The following is an 18,677-nucleotide window of genomic DNA, read 5'->3' as shown; positions in this document are numbered from 1 at the left end:
CGGCGGCGGCTGCAGGCTCCGAGCCTCTGGAGCCGGATCGGGGGAGGGGCCGGGCCCCGGAGCCAGCACCCGGCGGCCCTCAGCCCCGCCCGCAGCCCTAAGGGCAAGGTAACGGCCACCGGGTCCCACCCCCGGCGCGACCCCCTCCCGCCTGGGGCTCCAGTCCCCGGGATCCCAAGCTCCGCCCCGCCGACCCCCGTCTCCCGCAGACCCCGGCCCTAGCCTAACGAGATCCCCTGTCTCCCCAGGCGCCCTGGCCCCGGATTCTCCCGGGCCGCATCCTCCGCTTCTCCTCGCGGAGGAAGCGAGCATCCCGTCCGCTCCCGCGGCCGAGGGATTTATCTGCGTCCTCCCCCTTTCCCTCCTGCCTCAGGCGCCTCAGCATCGCCTCTGCAACCTTTTGCACAGGTCCAATTCGGCCAATGGTGGGAGGGCTCCCTTCTCTGTCCCTGCTGCCAGGTCCGAGAAACGTGCCTTTAAAACTGAGCTCCCTTTCTCCAGAAAGAAAATGACTCCCTGTCGGATGCCCCTACAAAATGGGGGATCGACCTAGGACTAAAAGGGCTACCCTCTGCCCCTCCTACCTGTTGGACGAGCTTAAGTTCCTCCAAAGCAATGCTTAAAAGCTCAGGGACGGCTGGGATTCTGGAATGGCTCCCAAAAGGAATGACAAGGTGCAGGAAATCCAACAGGATGAGAAGGGGATGGGCTGGGGTTGCAAACCTGAGGGCAAGGGGAGCCTGATAGGTGAGTTGAAAGTGAAACTGACTGCTGGCCACTATAGCTCTGTGGGTGGAAATTGACTTGGCTGCTCTTTGGCCCAAGGAGTCCAAGATTTCCAGTCTTTGCCTGTGCCTGTCAGCGTGCTTGGTGTTTGAGGGCGGAAGGCCTGATGCCTCCACAGGGCGTATGATCTTTCCCACAGAATATTTCTCTTCAGGGTTCAAAATGGGTAGAAGAAGCATTGAAGACAGCTTTGAAAAAAGTAAGAGGAGGCTATGCTTAGAGCAGGGGGTGGGGGCCGGTGGTGAGGGGTCTCTGTTTCAGTTCATTGCTTCATTCAGAAAGTAAGAATTATAAAATATGTAGGGTGCAATAAGTGACATGGAGAAGAATAAAGCAGGAAGGGCCAAGGGAAGGTCCAGAGAGTGGGTTCACTTTTTTATAGACGTTGATCAGCTCTAATAAGGTGATATCTGAACAAAAACCCGAAGCGGGGGGGGGGGGGTGGAGGGAGCAAACCATGCATCTCTCTACAGTCAGAGCATTCAACAGCAAGTGCAAAGGTCCTGAGGTAGTGTACCTGATGATTTCAGGAAACAGCCAGAGGACAGTAGGGCTGGAGCAGAGTGAAGGAGGGGAAGTGGGAACCAGATAACGGTGGGAAGAATGTCAGGGGCTGTCCATGTGACGCAGGGTCACAGTATCTAATGGAGCATCCTTTCGGAACTGTACTAACGTGGTGTCTGGTGGTCAGAGAAAATATAGATTTGTTTTAAGTGACAAATAGCCGCTGTACTCTGGTCTGGCATTATAAGTACCCCTTTTCCATCTTTGTAATGACCCCTGATGGGATTAATACCAAAAGGACAGCCATAGAGCACTGTAGTGTTAAATCAGATCATGCAGCTGCTTCCTGGTTGTGAGAACTTGGGCAAGGGACCACCTCAGTGTCCTCATCTGCAGAATAGGCTTGTTGGGCTTAATGAGACATCATGCACTGCAGTGCTTACTTAGCACGCTATTTAGCACATATTAATGACTCGGTATGTGGCACTTGTGATGATGGCAACGGCCATGATGAGGAACTGTTTGCATGTGTCTACCTCCAAGCCTTTCTTTTTCGCACCAGCTGGTGGTGCCACCAGCTCTGGCTGCCTCCCTGAGCTAGTAGAATTTTGGAGAACAGTGGGGGTGGGGAGACAAAGTGGAAACTTCCTGTCACCCTTCAGTGGGAACAATGGTTGCATATCCTACGGGGAGGACGGTAGCTTGGTCTTGGCTTTCTTGAGGACAGCAGAAGGGGATGGGGCCTTTTACAAAAGAGCCCAGCAAATCCCCATTCTGCCACATAAAATAAACAAGATGATGGTGTTGACGTAAATATGCCATGGACAGGTTGGGAAGGGCAGTCTGTGTTGGCCCCTGACGTGCCGTTGGGGTGCGTGTGCGCCTGATCTGCTGATGCAGAGTGTTAATCCAAGAAGTACCCAGCAGAGGCTCAGATTTTGCAGCCTGCCTTATAGGGAGTGGAACAATGGTTGATCTCCCTCCTCACCCCCCAAGCCTGGACTATATCATCAGGCCTGGGTCATAAGCTAAGCAGGGCGACTGGGCCAGATGATTTAAAAATGAAAAGCCAGAGCTCTTAGACGCTGAGAGCCAGCATATCCGAGCAGCCGCCGTGGCTAGAACCTAGGACTAGTCATCTGGGGACCTGGGTTCAAGCCCCAGCTCTGTTGCTGGCTCCCCGTGTGAACTTGGGCAAGTTCCAATCCCCTGCCTGGGCCTCGGTTTTCCTATCTGTATGCCAACTCTGAGGATGAAATGAAACACAGGTCGTGAAAGAATTTGGTGCACTCTAGAGCTCACTACAAAGGTAAAGGACAGTTCTGGTTATTATTAGCGCCATCGGGATTCTGCACTCATATTTTTGGGGCAGAGAGCTTTAGAACCTCAGCTGTTCTTCATTCCTGAAATGCCAGTTCAGGGACCCCAGGTGGGTCATCGATTTGGGGAGCAGCATTCTTTATCTGGCTCAATCACTAAAGCTGATTTTCCACCTTCCAAAATGAACAGAAGGGTCTCCCCAAGCATAAGTTTCTAGGAGATCACTCCATAATGATCGGTCACCACCTTCTTGACATTATCTCGTGGCACCTCCTCACTAACGCCACAAGGTAGGCGCCGTTTGCAACCCATTGACCAATAAGGACCCTGACGGAATCATTGAGGCTGGTAAATATTGCTTGGGGGGGTCTTGTGCAGCTGAGGCTCCTTCATCTGCCATCAACCAGCCACACACTCACTGCGTCATGGAGACCCTATGGATCACACGAGGTGTCCGCTGAGAACCTCCCAGTCCTGTGGCCAAAATGATATATGCCCATAGGACAGTTCCCAGCAATACCATAACATCTGTGCTCAGGATCTGAGGACACTCAGGGTTGTAAGGAGTCAGTGAAGGCTCATCTGCAGAGAGGAGACCTGAGGCGAGGAGAAATGGTTCCTACCCATCGCGTAGTGGTAAAGAGAGCCAAGCACGTAGTGGGGGACCTTGGACAAATCATCACACATATTTGAACCACACAGTTTGTTCCTCTGGAAAACAAAATAATGTGGCCCTCGTAGGTTATTTGTGCCTTCAGCGAGAGCATGCATGGGAAGCTTGAAGCTCTAAGTCTTGAACTAACACATCCCTCTATGGCTATTGCCGTGTCCCCGTAGACCCTCGTACCTATACATAGTCCATGGCAAATTACCTCACCATTCAGAGCCCCAGCCTCCTCATCTGCAAGCTGTAGGTTTTAATAACTCCTGCTTCGTGTGGTTGTGGAGAGAATTTAACGGCTTAACATGTATCAAGTACTTAGCAGAGTTCTTGGAATATGGTGCTCAGTGTGGGTGCGATCACTTAAAAAAGGTTTTTTAAATGTGTGATTTATTTTTGAGAGCAAGAGAGACAGAGCATAAGCGGGGGAGGGGCAAGGAGAGGAGGCAGGGAAACACAGAATCCAAAGCAGGCTCCAGGCTCTGAGCTGCCAGCACAGAGCCTGACGCGGGGCTCGAACTCACAAACCACGAGATCCCGACCTGAGCCAAAGTCAGACGCTTAACCAACTGAGGCACCCAGGTGCCCTGATGGATGTTTATTTATTTCTGAGAGACAGAGAGAGAGGCAGAGCACGAGCGAGGGAGGGGCAGAGACAGAGGGAGACACAGAATCTGAAGCAGGTTCCAGACTCTGAGCTGTCAGCTCAGAGCCTGATGCAGGGCTCGAACTCACAGACCGTGAGATCACGACCTGAGCCAAAGTCTGGTGCCTAGTGCAAGCTTGGAACTCAGGGAGTAGCCCCAAGGCCCCTCTGCCTCCAGGTGGCACCAGTGAGTGGTGAGGTGCGTTCCTCCCTCATTCCATTTCCCCTGTCTTCCTAACCTAACCCACTCTGCGATTAGGCTGTGCGGGCCAGACCCCTTGGGATGCTTTCTGATCCTGGCCGCCTTCACCTTTGCCCCTGGGACACCCTGGCGCTTGCCCGGACTCCCCTCACACCAGCTTCCCGCCCCCGATATCTGGCCTGGGATCTGCTCCTGGAAAGCTTCCAGCTTCTGTAAATAGGGCATTTGTTTGGATTTTTCCCCCCCAGCTCTCGGGTTAATATTTCACAGGGTGGGCGCTGCTCCAAGGCTCAGAACTTCTGGCTCCCCCAGCCTGTCGGCCGGGTGTCAGGTCACCGCCGGGATCCCATGCTCCCTTGTCTGGACCGCAGTTTCTCTTTCGCCTGCGCTGCATGGACAGAAGACTTAATGGTGTGGTGACAAGTGTGAGTTTGGTTTAGGATTGTGTCCCCTGTTGTCATTTGTGTGATTGCAGGCAAGCCTCAGTGTCCTCATCAGGAAGCAGGGTATGATCAGTTGTCAATACCTCATGCTGCTGGAGTGAGGTCAGGGCAAAGGCAAACCTTTATTGTGATGCATGCCAGGCACAGGCTGGCACAGAGGATCCCGGAGCCTGCAAGCAAAAAGGATTCCCATCCTCCCAGAGCTCATGGGCTGGGGGAGGGGTTGTTAGACAATTGTTATACAAATGACAATTAGCTTCAAGTGCAGGATCCTAGGGAATGTCATTTGTTGGTTAAATAAGGAACTATTTAACGCAGTTCAAGCGCGAGGGGCTCAGCGCCCCATCTGGAAGCAACCAGCACGGAGGCTTCGGCCACTGCTTCTGTTTTCTCCCTTCTCTCTCCTCTGCTCCCCACTTCCCCACGCCACCATGTCGTAGCTCAGGATGGATCCAGTGTAAAGAACCTGCTAGAGAAGTGACGGAGGAAGACACAGGGCTCTTACTGTGTCGCAGTTGCCAGCTTGTGCCCGGTTGCCAGTATCCCAGATGGCCAGTGACTGCCGTGGGAACAAGGAGCCCTCGTGGGTGGGAGTGGGGAGGGGAGAGATGACTGTGTCTGCCGGGCGCCAGACCTGCAACCAGATGGGGCACCAGTGGCAGGGTGCCCCACACCTCCCCGCCTCCGGCCCCTTCCTCCTCCAGCTCATCTCACCCCCAAACAGCGGGGGCCACACGGCCAAAGGGCAGTTAGCAAATGGTACCATCTGCCTGGTGTGTTTCTAGGGGGCTTTGGGTGCCCTCGGTGGCTGAAAGGGTGCTGTTCCTTCCACCTGGGGAGCGGGGCTGGGGCCTGGCGGCTACCTTCGTGACTGGGCTCAGTCCTGCAGAAAAGGCAAAACCCCTGGTGGCGTCCTCTCGTTCCGAGTGGTGAGCATTCCCCTGTGGCCACTGGGGCCCCACAGTGCCCTGGCGTGGCCGGCAGGGAGGATACAAGAGTGTGCCTTGTCCCCGGGTGCCATGCGTGGCACAACTTACAAGTCCCTTCGTCTCTTCCACAGGCGTGTGTGGAAACCCTACGAGGTGTCAGGCCCACACAGGGTGTCCAGCAAACTGCCATGGAACTGGGCCTGTCGTACCAGGGTCCCGTCCCCTCTGGCCTCAGCCTGTGCACATCTATTCCTTCTTGCTGGAACACCCTTCCCTTCTATCCCCACCTCCAGAGTTAAGTATGACTCATCTTTTGGGTCCCAGCTGAAATGTCACTTCCGAGGAAGCCTGCCCATGACTCGCCAGTCCAGGGCAGGTCCCCTGGCACAGGCACGCGGGGCCCCAGGTGCCTCCTTCTCCCTGAGGACACTGGTCCCGGGTACGTGGCGTGGGGTTCGTGTGCTTTTTAGGTGCATGTCTGTCTCCCCTCGGAGTGAGTATGCTCCACAAGGACAGGGACCTCACCTGGTTTCACCCACCACTGGACCCACAGTGCCCAGCGGACAGGTACCAAGTGAATACGTAAGTGACCTGGGCTCAGCGCAGGGATGATGCCACGTAAGACAGCCGGGTTCCCGGCCTCATGGAGCTGGGCAGCTGGAAGAGGAGTCGGATAACTAAACCAGCGTTAGTTCAAAGTATTAGTTGTTGTGGTGGGGCCATGGGGGCACACAGCAGGAGCACCCTGGCGGAGCAGGGAAGTGTCCCCAGAGGAAGTGAGGTCGACACCAAGGCCCGAGGTGTACAGGCGGCAGCTAATGAAGGAGAGGTCAAAGGCAGCGTGGGCTGGAGGGGGTAGGTATGCTTCCTGGAGGAGGGGCATGAATGCGTTTTGGGGGTGGGAGTAGTATTTAGAGTAGAAAGTGGGAGAATTCGTTGAACTGGGATGGTCCTGGTTGAAAGAAAATAGACTGAGCAAAGGTCTGAAGGTGACCCTGTGCGCAGGGCCTATTGCCAGTACCGCGAAGGAGGCCGGGCCAGCTGCAGTAGGGGCCAGTGGGCACTGAGTGGGCCAGAAAGCTGGCTGTGGTTCCGGAGGCCTGCGGTGCCTGCTGGAAGAGATAGGACTTGGCTTCCAGCAGGGTGGGCCTCCTTGCCAGCGGTGCTCCCCTGGCTCCTGTGGCCCCGGGAAGATCTGGGAGTGAATGAAGGCAGAGGAGGGCCATGCCCAGTGCCGGGGCAGCCTGTTTATTGTGCCTTCCCTCAAGGGTGGCACACGGCCAGTGGGACAGCTGGCACCACAGGCCTTGTGGCAAGAGACCCAGGCCTGGGGAGCACAGACCTTGAACTGGGCAGGGACAGACCCTGCTGTGTTGGGGATCACAGCAGGTGAGGCAGGACAATGGTAATGGTGACAATGGCAACGGTAATAATAGCTGCTTTTTATTGAGTAGTTACCACATGCCAGGCCCCATGCTGGTATCTTTTGATATTCTATGTTATCTTCGCACAGTACTCCCTGTTTTAGAGGAGAAACTGAGGCACAGAGGGATGAAGACACTTGTTCACCAAGTGCACCTGCTCTTAAGCAGCAGGGCTGGGACTTGAAGCTGCGTGGGCCTGACTCCAGAGCTCTCAGCGCACTGTCACCAGTAAGCGGTGGTGCCAGCACTGAGACCTTGCAATGTCTGAGGGCACAGGGCTCTGTGGCTGCCCACTGGATTTCTGGAGCAGCCCAGAAGGCTCAGATAGGGACACGGGGGCTCCAGGAAGCCGGGGGAAGTGCTGGGCCCTGAACTGCTTCAGAGCTCTCCAAGGGGTGATATGGTGGAGTCCAAGAGACCAGATTCAAATCCCAGTTTGGACAGAGTAGCCTCTCTGAGCCTGAGTTTTCTCATCTGGAAGGGGGGATCATAACCACCATCTATTCTATATTGAGTCTCATCAAGCCTGAGACTAAACGCTTCCCCAACATCTCATTTACTCCAACAGCCCTGTGAAGTGGGGATGATTATCCCCATTTTCCAAATGAGGAAACTGAGGTCCAGAGAGGTTAAGTAATGTACAGTGAATTGTAGAAGTGGATTGAAACAGATCTGACCACAGAGTCTGCATGTCAAAAAAACAAAAGCAAAAATCAAACCCAAAAACAACTATTGAAGTATAACCTAGATAGGGAAAAGAAGGCATGGAAAGCGTGAGTGGGCAGTTTGATGAATTTCCTGTCCCAGAGGTCCCCCGGCCACTTTCTAATCACCACGGGTTCATTTTGCCTATCTCCTCCACCCTTTCCGATACAGACCCTGGTAGAAAGCTGGTTGGGGATTAATTCCTGACGATCCTCGGTTCTGTAAGTGGTTTTTTCTACCTTGTTCACTCAAGTTGAATACGAAGGTTCAGTTTTCATCCTCAGCCACTTGTAGCTGAGGAGATACACTCTCAGAGCATCATTTAACTGAACCCTAGTCCCCTCTAAATGTAGACCTCTTTGGTGCCCAGGCCATTTTATTAACTTTTATTGAATTACACATTTTTTAAGTTTACTGTGAGAGAGAGCACGTGAGCTGGGGGAGGGCCCAAGAGAGAGGGAGAGAGAGAATCACAAGCAGGCTCCATACTGTCAGCACAGAGCCTGACCCAGGGCTCTGTCCCATGGCTGTGAGATCATGACCTGAGCCGAGTAGTCGGATGCTTAACTGACTGAGCCACCCAGGCACGCCTATAATTTACATTTTTAAAAATCACACATCATGATATACAACTCCTGAATATTCACAAAGTGAACGCTGGACATATTCAGATAAGGGACTAGGATCTTCTCAGCACCCAGCCAAATCCCCAAAGTAACTGCAATCCTGACTTCTACCACCACAGATCAGATTTTTCTTTTCTTTTTTTTTTTTTTTAGGGTTTATTTATTTATTTATTTATTTAGAGAGAGAGAGAGCAGGGGAGGGACAGAGAGAGGGAAAGAGAGAGAATCCCAAGCAGACTCCATACCAGCAGCATGGAGTCTGACATGGGGCTCACACCCACGGATTGAGATCATGACCTGAGTTGAAACCGAGAGTAGGACGCATAACCAACTGAATCACCCAGGTGCCCCTCTGTATTTTTAAAGTTAAATTTTATCAAATTTTATTTATTTTTGAGAGAGAGAGAGAGAGAGCACAATTTGGGGGGGGGGGAAGGACAGAGGAAGAGGGAGAAAGAATCTTAAGCAAGCTCCATGCTCAGTGCAAAGCCCGACGTGGGGCTTGATCCCACAACCCTGGGATTGTGACCTTAGCCAAAATCAAGAGTCGGACACTTAACCAACTGAGCCACCCAGGCGCCCCTATTTTATTTTATTTTATTTTATTTTATTTTATTTTATTTTATTTTATTTTAGAGAGAGCGTGCACATGCAAGCTGGTGGGGGGGACACAGGGAGAAAGAGAGAGAGAATCTCAAGCAGTATCCACGCTCAGCATGGAGCCAAGATTGGGGCTCAGTCCCATGACGCTGGTATCATGACCGGAGCTGAAATCAAGAGGCAGACACTCAAGTGACTGAGCCACCCAGGCGCCTCAGATTGTTCTGTTTTTTAGCTTAGTGGAGTAAAACATGAATGGATTCATTTGGTATATAATATGATATAAGCTCTCTTATGTCTGACTTCTTTCACTGAACACTGTCGGGTTCACCCAAGCCATTGTGTTAACAATAGTTTGTGCGTTCTCATTGCCATTAGTATTTCGTTGGTGATTACACCGTAATTATTCATTCTAATGTCAGGGACATTCAGATTCCTTTCTGGTTTTGGCTACTCCGAATAATACTGCTGTGAACATTCTGGTCTGTGTCTTTGGGGGAACATTTATATGTGCACCTTTGTTGGGTGTGTACCTACGAATAGAATTGCTGAACATTGAACATATGTGCATATTCAGCTTTGGTAGATAGTGTCATACAATATTCCATTATACTGTCGATGCACACCAATTTTCACTCCCACCAGCAGTGTGGGCGACATCCTGTTGTTCCGTCTTCACTACAGTACAGGCTTGGTGTTGCCTGTATTGTTGTTGTTTCCAGTTGAGCCATTGTGGTGGGTGGGAAATGGTATCTCATTGTGATTTTACGGATTCTGATGAGGCTGAGCCCTTTTGTATATGTTTCCATATGTTCTCTGTCCCTTATGAAATACCTTTTCAAGTCTTTTGCCTTTTCAAGTCAATTTTTCAGTTGGATGCTATGTCCTTTAAAAAAAAAAAAAAACGATTTTGGAGCAGCTGGCTGGCTCAGTCAGTGGAGCGTGCTACTCTTGATCTCAGGGTGTGAGTTCGAGCCCCATGTTGGGTGTAGAGATTGCTTGAAAAAAATATTTAAGAAAATGATTTGTAGGGGCGCCTGGGTGGCGCAGTCGGTTAAGCGTCCGACTTCAGCCAGGTCACGATCTCGCGGTCCGTGAGTTCGAGCCCCGCATCAGGCTCTGGGCTGATGGCTCGGAGCCTGGAGCCTGTTTCAGATTCTGTGTCTCCCTCTCTCTCTGCCCCTCCCCCGTTCATGCTCTGTCTCTCTCTGTCCCAAAAATAAATAGAAACGTTGAAAAAAAAAAATTTTTAAAAATAAAAAAAATAAAAAAATAAAAAAATGATTTGTAGAAGTTGTTTATGTATTCTGAATATGAGTCCTTTGTTGGATATATTATTGGAACTATTTTCTAGGCTGTGGCTTGCCCTTTTTTTTTTTTTAACTTTTTAAATGTTTTATTTATTTTTGAAAGAGAGACAGACAGCATGTGAGTGGACAAGGGGCAGAGAGAGAGGGTGACACAGAATCCGAAGCAGGCTCCAGGCTCTGAGCTGTCAGCACAGAGCCTGACGCACAGCTTGAACTTATGAGCTGTGAGATTGTGACCTGAGCTGAAGTCAGACACTTAACCAACTGAGCCACCCAGGCGCCCCTGCCCTTTCTCTTTCTTAATGATATCTTTTGATGAACAGAGACTTAACATTTTAAGGCAGTATGATTTATTTCTATATATGGTTTCTGGGTTTTTTTGTGACCTATTTAAGAAATGATCGCCTACTCTGAAGTCATAAGATAGACTCCTGTGTTTTCTTCTAGAAACCTTATTGTTCTACCCTTCACATTTAGGCCTGTGGTTTGTCTCAGATTAATTTTTGTGTACGTATGAACAGTAGTTTCTTCACTTCAATGCAGATTGGTTTATCATTTTTTCCTTACGACCCTACTTAAGGAATCTTTACCTATCTCAAGGTCATGAAAATAGTAAGGGATTTTAGGTTTTTACTAACAGTTTTATTGAGCTACAATTCCTATACCCTACAGTTCACCTATCTAACAGAGATAATTCGTGGTTTTTAATATATTCAGAATTGTGTGACTGTCACCACAATCAATTTTAAGATATTTTTATCACCCCAGAAGAAACCCCATACCCATTAGCAGTCACTCCCCATTTCCTTACAACCTCCTAGCCCTAGGCAGCCACTATTCTTCTTCTGTCTCCATAGGTTTGCCTGTTCTGGCTATACACTTCATAAAAATGGAACCATATGACCTTTTGTGTCTGGCTTCTTTCACTTAGCATCGTGTTTTCAAGGTCCACCCGCGTTGTAGCAGTTGCCAATACCTCATTCCTTTTATGGCTGAATAATATTCCATTATACGGATAGACCATTTTTGTTTATCCATGCATCACTTGATGGACATTTGCGTTGTTTCCACTTTTGGGCTATTACGAATAATACCAGTGTGAAAACATTAATGTACCGTTTTTTATGGGGACATATATTTTTGCCACGCTCAGGAGGAGACCTTTCATCCTTTTTTTTTTTTTTTTTTTTTTTTAGTAGGCTCCACACGCAGCATGGAGCCCAGCATGGGGCTTGAACTCACAACCCGCGATCACGACCTGAGCTGAGATCGAGAGTCAGACACTTAACCGACTGAGCCACCCAGGCGCACCAGAACCTTCATTCTTAATCATATACGATGAGATTCAGTGACAACATGTCTGTAAAACCCTGGCATGTACTAAATGCTCACACAGTGACAGCCATTTATGGGTTAGGTTACATAGTAAGAGACACCCCAGTGTAGCTATTAACGAAAGCTCCTGTTATCCTCACCCAAGCATTGAGTCCCCATCACACGCATGTCTGCCCACGGACACTCTGAAGGCGTACAAATGCTTGGAAAAGGCCCCCTGCTCTTTGCAGTTCAAGCCACACGTAGATAGTGGCACAGCAGAGAGAGCAGGCAAGGAATCAGGAGCCTTGGGACGTGCCTCTGCCAGACTGCTAATTTGAGTGTGACATCCGGGGCCTCAGTTTCCCTACTCAGAGAGTGGACCTAGGGCAGCCAGTGGTTCTGGTTCTTATGGGGGACTCACTTAGCTTCTTCCTGTTCCACAGGCTGTGATTCTGCCAATGATCCTGTGAGTGCCGAGGAGTCACCGCTGCCCCTAGGGGCTCCTGTCGTGGAGTGCCCCCCCCGCCTGTCCCCAGCATGGCGTCCGACACCCCCGAGTCCCTGATGGCCCTCTGCACCGACTTCTGCTTGCGCAACCTGGATGGCACCTTGGGCTACCTGCTGGACAAGGAGACTCTGCGGCTACATCCAGACATCTTCCTACCCAGCGAGATCTGCGACCGGCTCGTCAATGAGTGAGCAGGCGGGGGCCGGGGCACGGGCATGAGGCTTAGCATGAGCACGCGTGGAGGCCCCGGGACCATCATGTGCACCGTGCAGGGATGCGGCTGGGGATACATATGTGTGAGGGGGTGTGCATGCCCTTGGGTATCTGTGGGTGCAGGAGAACACTGGTATGTTCATAGCCATAAGGTTGTACGTGTGCATGTTGCTAAGCGTGTGGAGGGGTGTGCACGTGAAGGAATGGGTGTGTGGACACACATGGGCTGCAGCACGGGGTGTGTTTGAGTGTGTCCCTGCACGTGTGTATTACATCTACGAGAGAGTACAGAAACTGCATATAAGCGCAGGAGTTCTGTGCTGTTCCGTGTGCACTTGCCTGTGCCTGCAAACACGTGTCTGTGTACACGTGGGCACACACATTTGCCCACTGGTGCACAAATAATGAACCCATGAGCAGGAATTGAACCGTTCAGAAAATCTTTGTGTGGGGGCACCTGGGTGGCTCAGTCGGTTAAGCGTCCAACTCTTGATTTCATCTCAGGTCACGATCTCATGGTTCGTGAGTTCAAGCCCCGCATTGGGCTCTGTGCTGACAGTGTGGAGCCTGCTTGGGATTCTTTCTCTTCCTCTCTCTGCCCCTCCCCCACTCATTCTCTCTCTAAATAAATAAACAAACAAACTTAAAAAAAAAAGAGAGAAAAAGAAAATCTTTATGTGGAACCTCCAAGGACTCTCCGCTCTTAGAGGTTCCTAGCAGTAAGATGTGCATTCACTCACCTCAGGGAGTCCAGTGTCCAGAAGAGAAATGTTAGGCCAAACAGTTGCATATAAAAGCAAGAATCTGTGGGTGCACCTGGCTGGCTCAGTCAGTGGAGCATGCGACTCTTGATCTCAGGCTTGTGAGTTTGAACCCTATGTTGCATGTGGAGATTACTTAAAAATAAAATCTTTAAAAAAAAAAAAAAAAGTTGGAACTTGTATGTGACCTGAGGACAGAGCCCAGTTTGATTTTTTTTTTTAAACGTTTATTTATTTTTGAGACAGAGAGAGACAGAGCATGAACAGGGGAGGGGCAGAGAGAGAGGGAGACACAGAATCTGAAACAGGCTGCAGGCTCTGAGCTGTCAGCACAGAGCCCGACGCGGGGCTCGAACTCACGGACCGTGAGATCATGACCTGAGCCGAAGTCGGACGCCTAACCGATCAAGCCACCCAGGCGCCCCAGGACAGAGCCCAGTTTGTAATCATGTTCCAAGCATTTGATGCAGGTCAGGCACTTGCTTGGATGCTTTGCAGACCAGAGTTATGTCCATTTTACAGATGAAGAAACTGAACGCTGGGGAAGTTCCATTCCTCACATGAAGCTGCCCACGTAGTGAACAGTCAAGCCAGGATTTAGATTCCAGAGTGTTTGACTCAAAGCCTTTTCCACCAGACCAGGAATCTTACATTAGCTGACCTCAGCAGGGTTTTATTGAGTGCTTGCCCTATACCCAGCTGGGATCCTTAAACTCCTTGGCTTAATCTTCCTGTTGGAAAGGGTCCTGGGAGGGGCTGATCAAGGAATCAGAAGCTGGCTTAAAGATGAGGAGTGTGGACGTGTATGTTTGTTATAGATGTGTAGGGTTTCGGGGGGAAGAGCTTGGAATTGGCTGTTGATAAGAGGCCCCTTCATCACCTTTGCACCCATGGTGCCTGGGGCCACTCTGTCTCACCTGCACAGTGCTCGGGACCCAAATAGGTACTGTTAGAAAGAGGGGCTGTGGTGGTGGGGGGGGGTGGGTACCTGGGTGGCTCAGTGTGTTAAGCATCTGACTTTTTTTTCTTTTAATTTATTTATTTTGAGAGAGAGAGAGAGCACACATATGCATGAACAGGGGAGGGACAGAGAGAGAGAGGGAGAGAGAGAATCCCAAGTAGGCTCTGTGCTGATGCGAGGCTCAATCTCATGGCCATGAAATCATGACCTGAGCTGAGATCAAGAGTCAGAAACCTAACCAACTGAGCCACCCTGGGGACCCAAGTGTCCAACTCTTGATCGCAGCTCAGGTCTTAATCTCAGGGTCAGGAGTTCAAGCCTCACACTGGGCCTCTCGTTGGGCCCTGCTCTGGACGTGAAGCCTACTAAAAAAAAAAAAAAAAAAAAAAAATCAGTAAAAAGAAAGAAAGAAGGGCAGGGAATAGACGAGATGGAGGTTGCTGACCAGTGATGAGGGAAGGTTTCAGGGACAGGAGGGCTGGTGCTGAGCCTTGAAGGGAGAACGAGGGTCCCTGGGCTCCCCCTCAAGCCAGGCTTTCCTCCTTCCCAGGTATGTGGAGCTGGTCAACGCCGCCTGCAACTTTGAGCCGCACGAGAGCTTCTTCAGCCTTTTCTCCGACCCCCGCAGCACCCGCCTCACCCGGATCCACCTCCGTGAGGACCTGGTACAGGACCAGGACCTGGAGGCCATCCGCAAGCAGGTGAGACCCGCTTCGCCAGCCGGTGGGGATGGTCATGGGGAGGCGGCCTCGAGATGATCGGTGAGTCGGGGGCCAAGCCACGCGCCTCCAGCACAAGAATCCAGTGCATCCCCGCCTCGTACACCCCCCTCCCCAAGCTCAACTGCGGCCCAGGCCTGGGGGCGGGAGGGCAGTGCCGCTGACAGAGCTGTGCCTGCTCCCAGGACCTGGTGGAGCTGTACCTGACCAACTGCGAGAAGCTGTCCGCCAAGAGCCTGCAGACGCTGAGGAGCTTCAGCCACACCCTCGTATCCCTGAGCCTCTTCGGCTGTGCAAACATTTTCTATGAGGAGGAGAACCCAGGGGGCTGTGAAGACGAGTGCCTCGTCAATCCCACCTGCCAGGTGCTGGTCAAGGACTTCACCTTCGAGGGCTTCAGCCGCCTACGCTTCCTCAACTTGGGCCGCATGATCGACGGGGTCCCTGTGGAGTCCCTGCTACGGCCTCTCAGCTCACTGGCTGCCTTGGACCTCTCGGGCATCCAGACGAGCGACGCGGCCTTCCTAACCCAGTGGAAAGACAGCCTGGTGTCCCTTGTGCTCTACAACATGGACCTGTCAGATGACCACATCCGGGTCATCGTCCAGCTGCACAAGCTGCGGTGAGCTGCCGGCCCAGAGCTCACTGGGGCGAGGGTGGGGAGGTGGGTGTTGGCAGTCCCGTGAGGCTTCGTGAGCCCCTGGCCGGGCAGAAGTGGGGATGAAAGAGACAGTCCCCTTCCTTAAACCCAGTGTTCCGGCTGCCTCAGGGCTATCCAGGGCTTCTGGGTCCCCGCAGGCTTTTTCCCAGAATGCCCTGGAGCAGCTGTGGCGGGGATGGCCCCTCCCCTGCCATGGGCTGAAGGAGCAGGGGTCTCTGAGGCGGCCCCGACCTGTGTCCAGCTCTGACCTGTGGCCCCCGCTCCAATCTCCAGACACCTGGACATCTCCCGAGACCGCCTCTCCAGCTACTACAAGTTCAAGCTGACTCGCAAGGTGCTGAGCCTCTTTGTGCAAAAGCTGGGGAACCTGATGTCTCTGGACATCTCTGGCCACATGATCCTGGAGAACTGCAGCATCTCCAAGATGGACGAGGAGGCAGGGCAGACTAGGTGGGGACCCACCTGCCATGGTTGCCGGCGGGGTGTCTATCATTCAACAAGCATTTACCAAGTGCCCTTCTGCCGAGTCCTGTGCTGGGTGCTGGAGATAAAGAAACGAATCAGACCCTGCCCTCTCGAAGCTGTGTGAGCTAGTGGGGACAGATGAGTCATATTAGGACGGTGATAAGGGAGGCACAGGGCTGTGGGGTTGCCCTGAAGATCAGGAAGGAGGCAGGAAGAAGGAGGAATGGCATCCACACTGTCCTGAAAGCTCTTTCTGAGTCTCCCAGGGGAAAGGTGTTCCAGCAGAGGGAACAGCATGTGTAAAAGCTGGAAAGTGCAAGCTTGAGGAGTGAACGGGAAATTAGGACACTCAGACTGGATAGAGACGGGGTGGTGGCGTTAAGACGGCCAGCAGTATCCACCGAGCATTAGTCATCACAGCAGATTAGGTGTCTTCCTGGTTTGGTTGGTTGAAAGATCTGATTCAAACCCATCCAGCTGTAATTGGCTGTAAGCCCTATCCTCAGCCATACTTTAGCGGGGTTTGGTCGATGGGCATGCCCCTTCATGACTGTTGGTAGAACCTAAGGGTGGCACATCCTCACCAGAATGGCAGGTAGTATTTCCCGAAGGTGGCTGCAACAGTGTCTCCCACCCCACATGTTATCCGATATGACCTTGGCACCCTTCCTTCAAGAGGTGGAGGGGTCTGTGTTTTTGCCCTTAAAAAGAGGAAAAAAAAAAAAAGATGAGACTGGAGAGCCTAGAAGAGGGCCCCAAGTAAATGCCTAGCCACCCTCAGGGAGAAGCCCTTCTAAACGCAGGGCAGCCCCAGTCCACAGGCCACTGACCCCGGTATGGTCTTCCCCCAGCATTGAGCCTTCCAAGAGCAGCATCATGCCTTTCCGGGCCCTGAAGAGGCCACTGCAGTTCCTTGGGCTCTTCGAGACCTCCCTGTGCCGCCTCACACACATTCCCGCCTACAAAGTGAGAGGGAGTGGGGGAGGGGAGGAATAGGGAGCCCCGGGAGGAGGGAAGGGGTGGGGCTGGGGGCCCCAAGGGGTCTGCCCTGGAGCTAGAGGCGGAGCTGGGATCCAAGGATCCCACCGCGTGGCATCTTCCAGTGGTTCTGAGCATGTTCCATTCCCAGGTAAGTGGTGACAAAAATGAGGAGCAGGTGCTGAATGCCATCGAGGCCTACACGGAGCACAGGCCTGAGATCACCTCACGGGCCATCAACCTGCTTTTTGACATCGCGCGCATCGAGCGCTGCAACCAGCTTCTGCGGGCCCTGAAGGTCAGCCCTGGCCCCAGGGGTCCTCGGTCTCTGGTCCATCCCTGCCTGGCAGGTCCTGGACTTGGCTGAGCCATGTCCCCAGAGCTCCCGTCCCTCCTCCACTTGTCCTCCTCATCCCCAGGACATCGGCAGTCCTGCCCCCTGAACCCCAGCCCCACGGTGCCTCGTCTGTCCCAGCACCGGCCTTGTCCCGGCAGCGTGGGGCTGCCCTAGTTTCTGTCCCCAACCCCTCACTTCTCTCAGAGAACAGAGTCGGGGTAAGCTGCACCCCAGAGGCCCATCCGAGCCCCCTTGCAGAGCCCTAGGCATGGCCCTGTACAACTTTAACAGGACTCGCCAACCCAGGCCCGCACCCTGTCTTCATACAGCTGGTCATCACGGCCCTCAAGTGCCACAAGTATGACAAGAACATTCAAGTCACGGGCAGTGCTGCCCTCTTCTACCTGACCAATTCTGAGTACCGCTCTGAGCAGAGCATCAAGCTGCGCCGACAGGTCATCCAGGTGGTGCTGAACGGCATGGAGTCCTACCAGGAGGTGACGGTGAGCCCCCTACCCGTGACGGCCCCGCATGCTCTGGCCCGGCCGCCCCTCTTCCTGCTCGCCTCGTGCCCCAGTCTCACCAGCCGGCTTGCAGTCCCTCAGGGGGCCGAGCTTGCTCTCACCCTTTTTTGCCTGGTGCTGTACTGCCCCCCTCGCCACCCCCTTTACCCACGGCATCACTCCCAGACTCTGGGACCTGGCATTCAGGGCCTCTGTAACCCGGCCCCACCTGACCAGTCCGTCACCACTGCCATCCTCCACCCAGGGATCCTGTTCTCCTGCCCCTGGGCCTCCACTCATGCTGACTCCTCAGCCCTTCTGTAACACTTTGCTGGGAGGTAATTTTTTTTTCCAAGAGCTGCTTTTATTATACAAGTAACAAAACTATGGGGGCACCTCGCTGGCTCGGTCAGTAGAGCATGTGACTCTTGATCTCAGGGGCGTGAGTTCAAGCCCCACACTGGGTGTAGAGGTTACTTTTAAAAAGTATACATTTCTAAAAAAGAAAAATAACAAAAATTTCTACTGTAGAAAAATTATAATTACGGATATAAAGCAAAAAAACCCCCCATAACCCCACCACCCAGAATAGCCACTGTTGCTGTTGAATACCTGTCGTTCAAGATTTAGCCTGTGCATGTTTACTTAGTAAATGGGATCATTCTGCACTCACTGTTTGTATCGCGTGGATTTTTATTTCAACAGTGTCTTCCGAATGTGAACATTCCCATAATCGACCAACATTTTTACAACAGAATTTCTTAAATAATGTTTCTCTTATGCTCACAAAATTAAGACATCTAATGCTTAGAAAACAAACAAATTCGGGGCGCCTGGGTGGCGCAGTCGGTTAAGCGTCCGACTTCAGCCAGGTCACGATCTCGCGGTCCGGGAGTTCGAGCCCCGCGTCGGGCTCTGGGCTGATGGCTCAGAGCCTGGAGCCTGTTTCCGATTCTGTGTCTCCCTCTCTCTCTGCCCCTCCCCCGTTCATGCTCTGTCTCTCTCTGTCCCAAAAATAAATAAACGTTGAAAAAAAAAAAAAATTTAGAAAACAAACAAATTCAAGCACAGCTGACCTTTGAACAACACAGGTTTTAG

The 18,677-nt window shown here is 52.1% G+C and overlaps 1 protein-coding gene across 7 annotated transcripts in view; it reads left to right on the top strand.

Moving 5' to 3' along the window:
- ZER1 (zyg-11 related cell cycle regulator) overlaps nt 1-18,677 on the top strand; it is a 31,833-nt gene continuing 13,156 nt past the window's right edge. For 3 of the 7 annotated variants that reach the window (XR_003964384.1, XR_003964381.1, XR_003964380.1), the window contains exons 1-8: nt 1-108; nt 11,917-12,168; nt 14,467-14,617; nt 14,821-15,257; nt 15,570-15,746; nt 16,613-16,727; nt 16,891-17,037; nt 17,406-17,579. Coding sequence is in view for 1 of the 7 variants with exons in the window: in XM_030294426.2 (XP_030150286.1) it covers nt 12,011-12,168; nt 14,467-14,617; nt 14,821-15,257; nt 15,570-15,746; nt 16,613-16,727; nt 16,891-17,037; nt 17,406-17,579 (1,359 nt within the window). In the remaining 6 variants the exon portion in view is untranslated. Of the gene's footprint in view, nt 109-5,519; nt 6,074-11,916; nt 12,169-12,229; nt 12,522-14,466; nt 14,618-14,820; nt 15,258-15,569; nt 15,747-16,612; nt 16,728-16,890; nt 17,038-17,405; nt 17,580-18,677 lie in introns of those variants that run through there. The other 4 variants (XR_003964383.1, XR_003964382.2, XM_030294426.2 and 1 more) reach the window with 4 other exon arrangements.

The sequence above is a fragment of the Lynx canadensis genome, chromosome D4 (assembly GCF_007474595.2).
Source record: "Lynx canadensis isolate LIC74 chromosome D4, mLynCan4.pri.v2, whole genome shotgun sequence".
NCBI lineage: Eukaryota > Metazoa > Chordata > Mammalia > Carnivora > Felidae > Lynx > Lynx canadensis.
Note: the sequence above shows the minus strand (reverse complement) of the source record. Positions and strands in the feature narration are given on the sequence as shown.